This window comes from Daktulosphaira vitifoliae, unplaced genomic scaffold (assembly GCF_025091365.1).
Source record: "Daktulosphaira vitifoliae isolate Bord-2020 unplaced genomic scaffold, ASM2509136v1 Scaffold_1, whole genome shotgun sequence".
NCBI lineage: Eukaryota > Metazoa > Arthropoda > Insecta > Hemiptera > Phylloxeridae > Daktulosphaira > Daktulosphaira vitifoliae.
In genome coordinates, this window is record NW_026099572.1 from 66,829,628 (window position 1) to 66,844,230 (window position 14,603).

Consider the following 14,603-nt stretch of genomic DNA (forward strand, 5'->3'; position numbering starts at 1 on the left):
TTTTTTTTTTTTTTTTTTTTTGTTGTTTTATTTTACTCGTCTTAATCTTAGAAACTACGATGAATGAATTTCATTAATACATGAACTACATTTTATAGAAATTACATATAGTTTTATGAAAATATTTCTAATGGAATAAATTATTTACAGATTTCAAAAAAATAAAATTTATCTTGGATGTTATTACTTCAAACGACACCGATAATAAAATGGAATTATTAACTATCCTAAATTTATTACACTCGATTACTTTTAAAAGCCAAAAAATATACGGTATCATACTTTCAATAAGTTTGTATACATTTGTATTTTTTATTTTCAGTATTATTGGATTAATTGACAACGTAAAACAAAGTGATATTAACATTGACAAAATGACAAATGTCATATTTATTTATATGAATTATTTATGTGCGGCAATTAAGTTCATTACAGTACTTTATTATGATGAAATTCTAAGTAAAATAATTTCCGTTACGTTTGATGATTTTTTCAAAAGTGAACTTTGTCAAACAAAAATTAGTCTACTTAAAGAAAAAATCAGAAAAACACAAATTATGTCCTTTATGTATGCTACTGCTTTTTGTGTAGTTTTTATTTCGTGGATGATTGTTCCTATTGCTGCTAATTTGTACATACATCAACATTTCAATATTACAACACGTTTAAATTGTTTAAATTTATTTTATCCCGTTTCTCAACTAACGTATGATAAATACTATTATATATTTTATTTAAATGAACTCATATGGGCAATTTGGGTTATTTGGATGATAGTTACTTTTGATTCCCTAAATTGGTCATTATGTCAGATAATTTCAACTCGATATGCAATCGTATTTTCAGCTTTTGCAAAATTGAACACCGACAATGAAAATAAAAGTAAGAAATTGTTACATCATTGAGTTATTTCATAATATATTAATATGAAATCTTAAACAAAATATACACTTTATTTAAAGTACTTTTGGATATTATTGGGAAAATGGAGTCATCTAGGTATCGATTTATAATTTAAGATTCCATTCATTATTATTTTGTACTTCAATTAATTTTTTCATCAATACCAATTCCATAGACCCTATAATCTGAGTAATTCTGGGGCAACTAACTCCAATATATAAAAACAGCTTTTCCACGAAATTTAGAAAAGTTATAAGTTTTGTTGTCTAATAAAATTTTTAAAGGGGAATTACTTAAATTGATGAGTTGACCATATAAGCAGAATGATTATTTAACGATAGCTATATGATTTCTTATAAAATGCTCATAATTATATTTAAAAATATTTTTTAGTTAAAAAAATATAATTTCTAAGAGGGTGTTTTTTAAAAGTTTGATAATTTCTGGACACAAGTGATAGGAGAATCATTCAATGTAGTAGTATTCTTATTTTGAGTGTTTTGGCAAAAACAGATCATGGCTAACAATACCCCTTTTATCATATCATCTAATTCTTTAATTAAAAATATCTTAATTAATATATATATATATATATATATATATATAAGAAATTTGTGAATAGTAAAAGTTGTTTTCACATATTTTCATGAAACGATTGATGATAGTAACATTAATAACTGTTAACTTTTAATCTATAAAATTTACTACTATGTCGGGTTTTGACTTAAACGAGTTATTTTTTACCTTATAATACAATTACTGATTTATTTGTATTAATTTTAGCAAACTATGACAATATTGAACACTTGATTTCAGACAATCAACGATTAAATAGGTATGTTTTCATTAAATAGTTAAAGATATTAATTAGTAGCATAGTATGTGTTGATAAAGAATTTTGATTTGTATAGATTCTAAATGTAATTAATTAATTATTTTAGACGTTATATTTAAATAATTTTGATTATAATATATTAGAGAGTTGAAAAACTATTTTACTTATTTCTACTGTGATTATAAAACAATACCTATAAAAAAAATAAAAAATAGCATTGTAAAAATTTATTTTTATCGATTTATTTTATTGAAATAAAACACGAATAAATTAAAGTTATCATATTGATATCATAATGGATCACTTTGTATTAAGTAACACCAAAAAAATAGGTAATCTAACAAAATTTAATTACAATTAGCTAAATAATTCATTAAAGATGTGAATTTTAATACAGGTAATTTTTTAAGTTATACAGTCAAATTAATTGTATAATTTAGTTGTTAATAAGAAAAATATATCATCATAACACATACTTAAATCAATACTTTTGCAATTCAAAAAAACATTTTTGTCTGACGAATATTTTTTCATATTACATTAAAAACAATTGTTTTTTGAGTTATAACAGTTTTGATTTAGGTATGTGGCATAATTTATTTAATAATTTTTTATTTATGTATTATTAATTCAACTTAATTTTCATTTAAAAAAATTAGGTACACTAAAAAATTCTTTACTGTCATTCGTCCTGTTATATTATTTCAAATAGCTAATGGTACATTTTCGATTGTGGCTTCCACATATTTTATTTCTGCGGTAACAAAAGGTGTATAAATTGTTATTAAGTGATGTTCTAAATTAACTTATTACTGTGTTTCAGCAACTAATATCCAATTCTATTAATATGTATGAATTTTCTAAATACTTTATAGTAATGATTGTAATGGAAGTTCAAGTATTCCAATACACAAAATGTTTAAATGAAATTGACATAAAGGTATTATATTGATAACTATTTGTTTTATTTCATAAAAGAAAAACAATCAATACAGAAGTGATAACTTACATAAATATCACAAATACACTGTTGTTATATTACCTAATAGATATAATGATGACATGATTTAGCATATCTCAATTTTTAAAATAACTTGTATGTTAAATGAATTTAATACTTGTATTTGATTGAAAAAATGAATATTTTAGTTAAAATAAAATCATTCATTTAGGGTGAAAATTTTCAATAATAGATGTTTTTACACTAAATTGATTTGAAGACATTTTTTATTTAGAAAAAGCTACCCATTAAATTATTCTTAATCAAATCTATTTTTTTAATTATTTGCGTACTGTATTTAAATTATAATGATTTCATGTTTCAGAGAGACAGTATAAATTTTGGAATTTACAGTAGTAACTGGATGACATCCAGTACACGAATGAAAAAAACACTTTTACAAGTTATGATGATAAATAACGCTAATAATTTAAAAATTAAAGCAACACCTGAAAAAATGATCAATTTGAAATTCTTCTTAAGTGTAAGTAGCAAAAAGTGATATCAATAATTTGTTAGTCAGATAAATTCTTAATATTTATAAAATTGACTCATATTATACAAAAAAACCTCTCCAATAGAAATTGACAACAGTTTTTATTATTTTTATAACGATAAATTAGCCACCGATATATAAATAGACTTATTAAATATACTCCCCCTACTTTTTTATTAAAATTTTCAGTAAAACTATTCTGAATAAATTACATTCATTTTTAATAAACCATTTTGGTCATGATAATAATAACTACGTTAATATTTAAATAGTCGTATAATTTTTTGCATAAAAAAAATGTTTTCTAGGGTAGTTTTGTAGAGTTAATTTTGAATTTTTATGAGTATTGTAAGAGAAGGTGACATAGAAGTGTTTTTATCAAATTTTTAAATACTACCCCACTTCTTACCTTATTCCTTTAAACACTTCAAAGTAATTTTTCATAACTGTTTATTAACCAGTCAACATTTTTATACTCCATTCTTTAACTAATTACGTTAATATATTTATAAGTTTCCATTAAGCTTCCAAAAATTAACCTTATCTCTGATTCCTTTTGATGTAACCTATGAAGTTTAAACAAATTAACTGCAGTAGTTTAAAACTCTGTAAAATGTAGCTCAATGTTAATTCATTTCAAAAAACTACCCCTATTACAGTAGTGAAATTTACACTATGGCCAGTAGTACGTGGGTGATGGGAAGGGAGAACTCGGAAGAAAACAATAAATTCAGATCTCCTTACGGGATTTGTTTGCAATTGTGGCAAAATCAATTTAATGTTTCATTAAAAAAACTGTTCAAGTATTAAGCAATACGAATAAAAAAGCTATGTTGTTCATGAAAATAAGATTGAAGATACTAAACTAAAAATGGAGCAAACTTGGACACAGTGTAAATATTACTACTTCGATAGGCAGATTTTTTTGGGTGGGAAGACATTGACACTTTTTCACAGATAGATTTTTTTGATGATTAATAAATTTTTAATCTAAATTCGTATTATTGATTTTCAATAATCTTTAATAAACATTATAGCTATGCTACATATTAGTAATAGATTAATATAATTAAAATTTAAGTATGTACTCTTAATCAAAAGAGGTTATCCTTCAAAATTTTTATTTTCATGTTTACAGATGGTCAAAACATCGTACTCTGTCGTATCAGTCATGTTAAATGTCAAGTTTCGATAATTATTGTTATTATAAGCTATATTTAATAGTTTTTAAAGATTTAGTTAGATTTTTTATACTGATGAATTTCAGTTTAGTAGAAAATTCACTTTAGTTATATAATATTTTGATTCTGTATATGTTAATAATAGGCTAATATCAAATTTTAACAATATTATGAGTATAAATTGCGATGTATGGTTTTTCATGTTATGAATAAACATCTTATTACATAATAAAACATTAAAAAATAAGCCAATGCTGGAATAAATACTTAACGATGTCCGATTTCCAAAAAATTTTTTTAATGAAGAAGTTCGATGACGTTATTTTAAGAAAATTATTTTTTAGCACACAGTGAGTGTATAAAAAATTTATTTAAAACGCTCATTACTACCAGCGATTTTCGATTTAAAACCTGAAATTTTTATCAGGCCTGTAGTTTTTAATAAGGTATAATTTTGATTTTCGCATGTCAATTTTATGTTAGTTTATGTAGTTTTCTATAATAACAAGGCATTAAATATTGATTTTCATGATTATTAAGTTTTCTTTCGCCTATCGTTGTTTTAAATAATAATTAGTAGATTATTACGATGTATAATTTTGAATACAACTTTTTTTTTTGTAATCATATTATTATTTTTTTTTAATTATATTTAATTTACTAGTGGAGCTAATTGTCTAGTAAACTACTTCCGCAGTATTATTTTTTTATATAACAAATATCGTGCTCGGAGTAGTCCTACTAGAATCAATGGCCTACTACTTCTAAGGATAGCCCAAAGAGTTCAACGCGCCGTGGTGCGTAAGACCCGCAGGCCACCGGGTTTGGGGCGGATCCCCAGCTTTACAAAGCCTAGTAAATATAATATTACAATATTCATTATTTTAATAAAAAAAAATTTAGTAAAACAAGTAGATATTTAGTAAAAATTCTAGTATAATCTAGTTCTTATTATAAAGATTTATCATCCATTTATCGCGTCCGTTGTGAGTTGATTATAATTATAAAAAAATTACTGCTAATGTTCAAAAACGTTGAAAAAATTTCCATCAAATGATCTTTAACCAGCTAATCCAATCATAGAGTAGATATCTACTCTTATCTATTCTATAATCTAATTAATTTTTTATTCTGATGTATATTCCCAAGTTCTGGACATATCTTAATGTAAACAATAATTTGTATGCATTTTTCTGTAGGTAATGTTATCATTTTTATTATAGAGATAACGAATAAAAGTGTTAAATAATCTCAACAAATTATTATTTGAATTTGCTTAGTAGCTTTAATTTACCTATTAAATATTTTATAAGTTTTTAAAATTATAAAAAAAAGAATTATTTATTTATTATTAAATTTTGGAAAATGTTTACATAGTTTAAATTTGGTGATTTATCTACATCAAAGTGGACGACTGATTTAATGACATTGTATATTTTTATCAGTGTTCATTCTGTGGCAATCTACGTCAGAATAGTTTGTTATCTAAAATATTAATTTCTTTTTATAATCGTGATGTTAATGAATGAATACGTATTTTTAATAAATTTATCAAAAATTTTACGAGTTTAATTGTATTATTATTATTAAAAAATTATTATTCCGTGATGATCCACATTAATCTTTTTGTATATAATAATTTTTTTGGATCAATATGAACAAGCCTGGGTCTTTTGCAAGTAAGAAAGTTAAAATGATATTTATTCTCTAATTAATTTAAAACAATTAAATACAGACGAATTTCTTCAAACAAAATCTTCGGAACATTACAAAACAATAGATTCAGTATCTAGTCAACCAGTTAAAAATGCAATTAACATTAATCAACCAAGCACGAGTGGTCATAAACAATCTCCTATTAAATCATCATCATCATCCGCCGCTATTCTAGTCAATATCAAACAAGTAAAATGTTCACCTTATAAATATTTAATTATATAATTCCTTTGGCACAAATAAGGGGTTGGCCTGACCTGCTGGGTAAAAACACATGTTTCAGTGTACGGGATCCTGGGTTTATTTCGTAAGGTGCCAATGAGATTTTTCTTGTAATTTTCTCATTGGTGGTGTGGTCTTTATTACAAGTCATTTATAATACCAGTCCAATCCATCATTGGTCTAGCCAAGAACCATCTTTGTCTCCCTCTGTAGCATGTTAAGTTTGAGAAATAGAAGGGTGAAACTGATCATTATTTTTCTATGGCATAAATAGAGTTTTATGCAAAATTAAATGTTGGTCAAAAATAGGGAAAAAATTAGAGCACTTTAAAGTTTGCATATAACAATATATAAGGCGACATACACACTATTAATAATTAATAGTGTGTATGTCATTAATGTTCATTGGTCAAGTTGTTCATTGTTCAAGTTTCAGACTTACAAGTTTAGGTTGGATTTTGCTGGACTTCTTTCCCCTGTGAATAACAGAATAATATTAATTATGTATTAACATATAAAAACAGTGTTAAAAGCAAACTTTAAAGTGCTATAACTTTTAAATACTGTTGACCAATATTTTATTTTTGAATATTAATAATCGACATAAAAATAAATTAATAAAAAAAATTCAATAAACTGTAAAAAAACTAAACTGTATTTGTTCCATTTCTTTTTTAGAAGGGCAATCCTTTATTAAAATCAATTGTAAATGTACCATGGGAATATTCTGAAAGTATCATACCAGATTATATAATGGGAAGAACAACATGTGCATTGTTTTTATCTGTTCGCTATCATCTATTAAAACCTGATTATATATACAAAAGAGTCAAGTCACTAGGCAAACTCTATGAACTTCGAGTTTTAGTACTGCAAGTTGATGTTAAAGATCCTCATAATGCATTGAAACAACTAACAAGAATGTGTTTAGCAGCAGATTTAACCTTGATGCTAGCATGGAGCCCTGAAGAAGCTGGAAAACTTGTAGAAACTTATAAAATATTTGAAAGTAAACCTCCTGATCTTATTATGGAAAAACCTGAAGCTGATAGCCATTCGAGAGTAAGATAAATTGTTTATTTACTTGTAAATAAGTTTAAAATTCTAGCTCTATTAAAAAAACAATAATATTGATATTCTTTTTATTTTGTGGTACATATCAAATTAAATAGTTAAAATGTATTTATGAATTTCTAATTAATTCATATTGAGTGTAATATTTATAAAATAATTGTGTTGTAATTAATCTAAAATTTAAGTATTATATACACAAGGGGTCACATTTAAAATCAAAAAATTAATCTTTTTGATAACAGCAAATAAATATAATAAAATAATTAAAAAAAGATTATAAAGTCGATAATTCAGAAAATCTTAATAGCCTCTATAATTAAAAATTTATTTTTTTGTATTTATAAATATATGTAAGCCCCTATTAATTAACATAACTATTTCCAGCCTTTAAAATTTAACCAAATGAGAAGGTGGACAGATTTATAAATATTAGTTCATTTTTTTTACTTAAATAAAAAATTGGAGTAGGTTAATAGCCTTACCATTAACTATGTTTATTGTATTCTATTTATTAAAAATAATAAATAATAAATTGTAGAAATAATTATGGTAATCTAACATATAATAGTTTTTAAAATATTTAACAATATTTCTACTGTAAATAACTCTAATATGTATAGTATAACAATAAATATAACATTTATGATACTTACAACATCTAAGAATGATAAATAGATGCTTTATTTAAATAAAACTATTTAACAGTTATATATCAATAATAATTATTTTATAAATTATTATAATGTTGCAGGTTGTTAATGCCCTAACTACAATTCGGGCTGTGAATAAAACAGATGCTAATTTATTACTAAGTACATTTGGATCTTTAGAAGGTATATGTAAAGCACCTCTACGATCTCTTTCACTTTGCCAAGGTATTGCTCAACATAAAGCAACTCAGTTGCATAATACTTTGAACAAACCATTTTTAAAACAAACATTTCCTAAAACCTAATATTATTTGAACTATGTATTTTTAAGTTTATTTATTTTAGTTTAACAAAAAAAATAATTTTACATACAATCTCAATTTTGTATTATTTTGAGTTTATTAACTATATTTATGCTGCTTTAAACATTATTTTTTAACATAATAATTTTTAAAAAATGAAGGCATAAGTTAACAAAATATAATTAAAGCAGCCATTCTATAGACATTAACAAATGATTTAGTTTAAGTTTCTATCAGTAAATTAAAATCAATTTATAGAAAATTTCTAATGAAAAATAAAAAAAAAATTGAAATATAAATGGTAATTTTACTTTTGATTAATTTAAATACTGGTACTCCTTGTAAAAATAACATATATTAATTTAACTTCTTACATTGCACAAAAATTTGATGGTTAGAGATGGTCCCAATGATTAATACAGTTTCATATTATGAGTGTGCTGTTCATTATCATGGACATTCCCATCTCAGGAGATATTCTTACCATTTATCTTTTTGTACTCATGGTTAAGAAACCAATGCATTTTTGGAGGCTTCTAATGACTTTGATGTGTTGTAATAGCGCTAAAAAAAAATTAATTTAATTACAGATATAAGTTAATATAATAAAATTATATGTATTTAAATTTCTACACATCTATTAAGTCACAAAAATGACAAATCCAATAACTTTTCATTCAATTATCGTTTTATTGAAATTTTTTTTTAATGATCTTAAACTATGTTTTATATTTATATATGTTATTATTTATCACTAATAAAAACTTTTTTTTAATTTCAGAATAGTCATTTTTTAGATTGTTTTTTACAAAAAATTGTGATGAGTCGATAACAACTTTAGAATAAGTTCTTATTGAGTTAAAAGCACTTTAATATTTATAGTTAAAAATATAATAATTAAAATTAATTTATAAATTTAATATATTAAAAATATATATTAACACACTTTATTCTTATTTAATGATATAGAACTCATTCATTCCGATTACAAAGGATGAATCCAGTATCGTCATTTTTCATCACTACCTCCATGTTCCGGGAGTGGGTAAATTACGCGCCTGCTGCTTTCCTCGGATGTGGCAGCCGTTTCTCAGACACCCTCCCCGGAATCGAACCCTGATTTCCCGTTACCCGTTACAACCATGATATTGATAGTAACTACTATCATAACATGAAACTAAAAAGTGAAAAATAAATATAGTTTAAAAAAACTAAAAAACNCTTGAAACTAAAAAGTAAAAAATAAATATAGTTTAAAAAAACTAAAAAAACACGCTTTTAAAGCATATCGAACTAAAAATTATTTCTAACTTTTTAGTTTGATGTGCTTTAAAAGCATGTTTTCTTAGTTTTTTTAAACTATATATTTTTTTCAAATAACTTAATCAATTTTAAAGGCCACTAGACACGATATCTAATGATATCGGTCACAAATGTTTCACAGCTTATGTATTAAGCTATAACATATACTATCAATTACTATCAATTTCCTTCTGAAAATTGACTATAACATGTCAAATAATAAAAAATATGCATTTAATGTAGTCCAAAATTGTAAAAATTATTTAAAAAAAAAATAGCAGAGTATACAAAGACTATCAAAAGTAATATAATTTGTCAGAACAAACTTGGACATTATATTTCTAAATTTTAAATTAAGTGTTCTATTTTTTCTTCCACGGATCATATCATTAAACCTTTTTTTATCGATTTTAATTTGTTATCGTTATCAAATTGTCGGTAAGTTTCTAGAAATTAGAAATAGCGTGGTTGATATTCAAGTGATATGTTTATTTTTTAAAAAAAAGTATTGCTTTAGTAATTAAAAATTGTCTTATTAAGGATACTAGTTATTTACCAAATCAAATTATGGGTAATGTGCAAGCATCTTCTAGTTTACCACCAATGCCCCCAAGCACTTTACCTGTACCTGGAACACCTCAAAAAATACTTCCTGAAATAGTCGTCAAAAATCCAGGTTGTGTAGAAGATATTCATAAAAAATGCAAAGGTAAAATGAGACATATTATTTTAAATTTTTTATGTGATTAATTACACTTTATTTATATATTAAACGTATAAGTATTTAAAGTATACTTATGTTAATATTTTACTGAAATCATTGCTCACATATTTTAATATATAATATAAAGGTATATCTAAAATTTATATATTGTAATATCAAAAATTTAATCATAGTTAATTTATTATTTATAAAAAAGAAATTTTTTAAGTTTATATTCAATACTTTCTTTTTATTTAAAACTATTTTAGATGTGTTTCCTATTTCTTTCGATGGACTTCGTCTAGTTATTAATAAAGGATTAAGCAATCATTTCTATGTTAGTCATAGTTTACTTATTGGAACAAGTAGCCAAAATTCAAGCTACAAATTTGGATCAACATTTGTCGGCACAAATCAAATTGAAGCTGGAGAGTACAGCCCTCTATTAATTGGAGACATAGATCCTCGTGGAAATATATCTACAAATTTAATAGTGTATCCAACAAACAAAATCAAAATTAGAGTTGGATCACAAGTATGTTAATAAAATATGTAATAACCTTTTCGTTATATGTATTAGGGTAGTCTTTAGCTATATAGTTAAAATATTTTAGGTGGCACCCTTAAAATTTGTTCTAATACATTAAAATTAAGCTATGAAAAATTTGGTCCCCATAAGTCAATGTTAACTCGTGCCCCAAGAGTGTTGAATATTTTATCATAAGGGTGGTTTTTCACTTAATGCTCTTTGTCTCCAAAATTTTTATTTATATGTGTATTTTTTTTTTGTTTTTCATTTATTAATGATATTTTAATAAAGTTGTCCATTAACTTAACAAGTTGTTACACAATATCAAAAGTAATTCCCTAATGGTAAAAAAGTGGCGCTATTGGGAATTATTACTTTACATTATATATTCATTTCTTATTTATATTTTTATAATTTATATAAGTATCTAGTTATTGTATAAATTATTAATAAAATCGTTATTTCTTTATTTGTAAAGTAGCCACAGAAAAATAAATAATAATACCCTATTTTACTTGAATATTGATTCATAGATCTTAGATCAAGTAATAAGAATTTAAGTTAATTTTTTTGTAATATATAATTATTGTAATATAGTTATTCTATAATTGCAGAGAGACTAAGGTTATTAGAATTAAATTATAGATTTATTAATTACTAAATTAAATTCTAATATGATATGACTTTTTTTATTTAGTTCCAAGAATTTAAAACAGCTAATTTCCAAGTAAGTGCCGATTATAAAACTGAAAGATCTACATCTACAGTATGTTTAGCCAACCCAGATTTTTTAAATAATAGTGGAAGTTATATAACACAGTCCTTATATGCATTAAACAATAGTACATCTGTAGGTTATGAACTTCAACATCATCGTGGTCCACATATACCTGGTGGCTCAATGACAATTTTTGGATTATTAGGAAAATATATTTGTAAGTTAATTATACTTTACATTGATAAGATACTTTATAAATTTATAAGTACATTTTGTTTCTTTTTTAACAGATTTGTTTTTATTTTATTTTTATGCAATACTTAAATTGTTATAGTTTTCATTAAAATAATATAATAATTACATGGAATTCATTTTTTGTTGTTATATACTTACAACATATTTAAAATAAACCATTGATTAATTATTTATTATGATGATATAACAATAATTTTTATCCTTACAAAATAATTTAAATTTTAAACCATATATTATATATATATATGTCAAGTGTGGACAAATAGTTGGTAATTTTTTTTTTTATACCAGTCTAGTATTCCAGTATCTAAGACTAGTATTGTATTTTGTAGTTTAAAAGTTTCTTGTTCTGATGTATACAATTCAAGGCAATCAAGTTAGTGTTTTATTTTTTAGAAAAATTTCACTAAAATCAGTATTTTTTCAATTGATAGATTTGGTCAAAAAAAAAAAAAAAAATGCTTTATTATTTCATTCAATGTTATCAGCTATATTTGTTAAGTGAATTAAAATTATATTTAAATGGATTGATCATTTCAAATTTTGTTGTGAAAGGATTAATGATAATGCAAGAGATAATTAATCAAAACCATTAAATGTTGATAAAAATAATCATCCCAACCATTATTTAATGATGTTTGACTATCATACAATTATCCTAATAATTATATTTTTCTATTACTGTAACGATCATTACAAATAATATAGAGAAAAGTGCATTCATTCAAACAATATGTGCTTAGATGAGGATATATGTCTATATGAATAATATTTAAAATTTAATATTTTATTGATATTATACACAAAGTTTTTGTCCATATCTCATACCTTAATAAAAATTATGTATCTATGTAATAGACGCATATCAACAAAATTGGCTTAAGAATTATCAAAATTAAAAAAAAAAAATTTTTAATTTTATAAGCTATTTATTGTTATATTTTTAGCTCTATTCAAAATATTACTGAAGATAAGTTTTTTAATTTTACTAATATAATTTAATAAATCAAAATAATCATATTAATTTAATTTAGTTTTGACTTTTCTAATATACATTTTGTTTGTTTTTTTTTTAGATGATGAAGCTACTACCATAAGTTCAACTGTAAATAATGTATCATTACAATGTTGTTATCATTTTAAAGCAAGTGAACAATTACAATTTGCTGTAGATCTTGAAGCTAATCTAATTCAAAGAGATGTAAATGCTACGTTTGGATATGCTGCACAAATTCCAAAATCTGATATTAGTATAAAAGGTAATATTTAAATTACTTAAAATTTTTAAATTTAACATCAACTTTTATGAATTTAAAAATAAAACGAAGGGCTTATGTAACTTGATTATTTTTATAAACTATATTTACTCATAAAATGATTATCATTTGTTTTAATTATTAAAAAAATATTTATAATTATAATATTATAATGCTTTATTATCAAATAAATAATTTGATACCAGACCAAGAATCAAGAGTTAACTTAATTTATTTACTTTTTGTATTTTGAAAATAAATTCATTGACTTAGTTTTTTCTAAAGTTTTTCTGACATTACAAATCAAATATTTCAATGTGTATAATTATAATATAGTAGTATAATGAGTTATTCTATTGTTCATGAGTTTTAGAATGACCTCAACTAAAATACATTATTTTCTTAAAAATAATTAAATCAAAATGAATAAAAACATGAAAAAGTCAGCATAATAACTTGGCCATATTTTGTAAATCCTAATATTCTTTAAATGTTCATTAAATTAATCTAATGTCACTTCTTAAAATAAAATAAAATAAATTTATCCTGATACTCTTGTCTTCTTATAATAAATAATCACTAAAATCTAAAAAGAGAAAACACAAAAAAACACAAAAAAACCTAGTTTTATAATATAATATTTTTTTTCAATTAGGTTTTTTCAGTTATAGTAACTACTATAGTGCAGATATTTTAAGGGGATATAAGACTCCTTCCTTTCTTTAAATATATCTTAACCTTCTAAAAAAATTCACTTAACTTTAAATTTATTTCCATATACATTAACATCAAAACATTTTATAATAGTAATTTAATCATCGACAAATTTATATATTTATTGATTTTAACTATGCCTTGACCCTACTTGAACGAGTTTCTACTATACTTGTTTTTACAAAAGTTCTTAACCAAATATTTTAAATATTAGAAATTATATAGATTATTTTGATAAAACTATTATTAATAATAAAACTCATTGAATATTAGTAGGAACTAGAAACATATTTTGTTTTATATAAATTACTATAGTATTATTTAATTTAATTTAGTTCAGTAATTTTATGATAAAAAAAAATTTTTTTTCAGGTAGTATTGATAGAAAATGGAATATTAGTATGGCACTAGAAAAAAGACTTAACCCCATGCCATTTACTTTTGCTTTAAGTACAAATTTTTGCCCTTTAAAACACTCATTAAAAATGGGATGTGGATTTGTTGTAGGCTAAAATTGAATTTTTATTTTTTTTTTTTTTTTGAGATCATGTCTTAAAATGTTCATAGATGTAGTCTTACAATTTTAAAATAAAAATTTCCTCATTTTCATTTTGTTAAATAGTATTAAATTATAATCTGTTATATATTTTTATCTATTTTATTTATAATTACCTCACTAAAATTTTAGTGATACAAATAAATTAGTAATCATTAATTAAAGTAAAAACTGTAATACAATCATAGTTT

At 23.2% G+C, this 14,603-nt stretch overlaps 3 protein-coding genes and 1 long non-coding RNA gene across 8 annotated transcripts in view; 3 read left to right on the forward strand and 1 right to left on the reverse strand.

Annotated features, from left to right (window-relative positions):
- LOC126895136 (uncharacterized) overlaps positions 1–4,556 on the forward strand; it is an 18,968-nt gene extending 14,412 nt beyond the window's left edge. For 4 of the 5 annotated variants that reach the window (XM_050666662.1, XM_050666660.1, XM_050666661.1 and 1 more), the window contains 6 exons: positions 151–882; positions 1,687–1,738; positions 2,398–2,497; positions 2,562–2,678; positions 3,064–3,222; positions 4,373–4,556. In XM_050666662.1, coding sequence (XP_050522619.1) covers positions 210–882; positions 1,687–1,738; positions 2,398–2,497; positions 2,562–2,678; positions 3,064–3,222; positions 4,373–4,429 — 1,158 coding nt within the window. In that variant the 5' untranslated portion in view covers positions 151–209 and the 3' untranslated portion in view covers positions 4,430–4,556. The remainder of the gene's footprint in view (positions 1–150; positions 883–1,686; positions 1,739–2,397; positions 2,498–2,561; positions 2,679–3,063; positions 3,223–4,372) is intronic. The other variant, XM_050666664.1, reaches the window with a different exon arrangement.
- Positions 4,557–5,740: 1,184 nt separating this feature from the next.
- On the forward strand, positions 5,741–9,155 carry LOC126896806 (DNA excision repair protein ERCC-1). Its single transcript, XM_050669900.1, has 4 exons — positions 5,741–6,094; positions 6,151–6,320; positions 7,032–7,415; positions 8,179–9,155. The coding sequence occupies exons 1-4, from the start codon at positions 6,070–6,072 to the stop codon at positions 8,380–8,382; spliced, it is 783 nt and encodes a 260-aa protein (XP_050525857.1). The 5' UTR covers positions 5,741–6,069; the 3' UTR covers positions 8,383–9,155.
- LOC126896807 (uncharacterized) lies at positions 8,829–9,774 on the reverse strand. The gene is made up of 3 exons (XR_007701957.1): positions 9,652–9,774; positions 9,326–9,600; positions 8,829–8,943 (listed from the first exon to the last, which is right to left on the reverse strand). It is a non-coding gene; the product is annotated as an uncharacterized LOC126896807 (long non-coding RNA).
- A 341-nt stretch (positions 9,775–10,115) lies between these two features.
- On the forward strand, positions 10,116–14,577 carry LOC126896805 (mitochondrial import receptor subunit TOM40 homolog 2-like). The gene is made up of 5 exons (XM_050669899.1): positions 10,116–10,390; positions 10,654–10,919; positions 11,611–11,848; positions 12,963–13,145; positions 14,229–14,577. Exons 1-5 carry the CDS (start codon positions 10,249–10,251, stop codon positions 14,366–14,368), a joined length of 969 nt encoding a protein of 322 aa, XP_050525856.1. The 5' UTR covers positions 10,116–10,248; the 3' UTR covers positions 14,369–14,577.
- The last annotated feature ends 26 nt before the right edge of the window (positions 14,578–14,603 follow it).

Bases quoted from the DNA above. Each gene is read 5' to 3' on its own strand.
- LOC126896806 (XM_050669900.1), top strand. From the start codon at position 6,070: ATGAACAAGCCTGGGTCTTTTGCAA. The intron at 6,095-6,150 runs GTAAGAAAGTTA...AATTAAATACAG, and splicing joins CAAGCCTGGGTCTTTTGCAA to ACGAATTTCTTCAAACAAAA. The intron at 7,416-8,178 runs GTAAGATAAATT...ATAATGTTGCAG, and splicing joins AAGCTGATAGCCATTCGAGA to GTTGTTAATGCCCTAACTAC.
- LOC126896805 (XM_050669899.1), top strand. From the start codon at position 10,249: ATGGGTAATGTGCAAGCATCTTCTAGTTTACCACCAATGCCCCCAAGC. The intron at 11,849-12,962 runs GTAAGTTAATTA...TTTTTTTTTTAG, and splicing joins ATTATTAGGAAAATATATTT to ATGATGAAGCTACTACCATA. The intron at 13,146-14,228 runs GTAATATTTAAA...ATTTTTTTTCAG, and splicing joins ATCTGATATTAGTATAAAAG to GTAGTATTGATAGAAAATGG.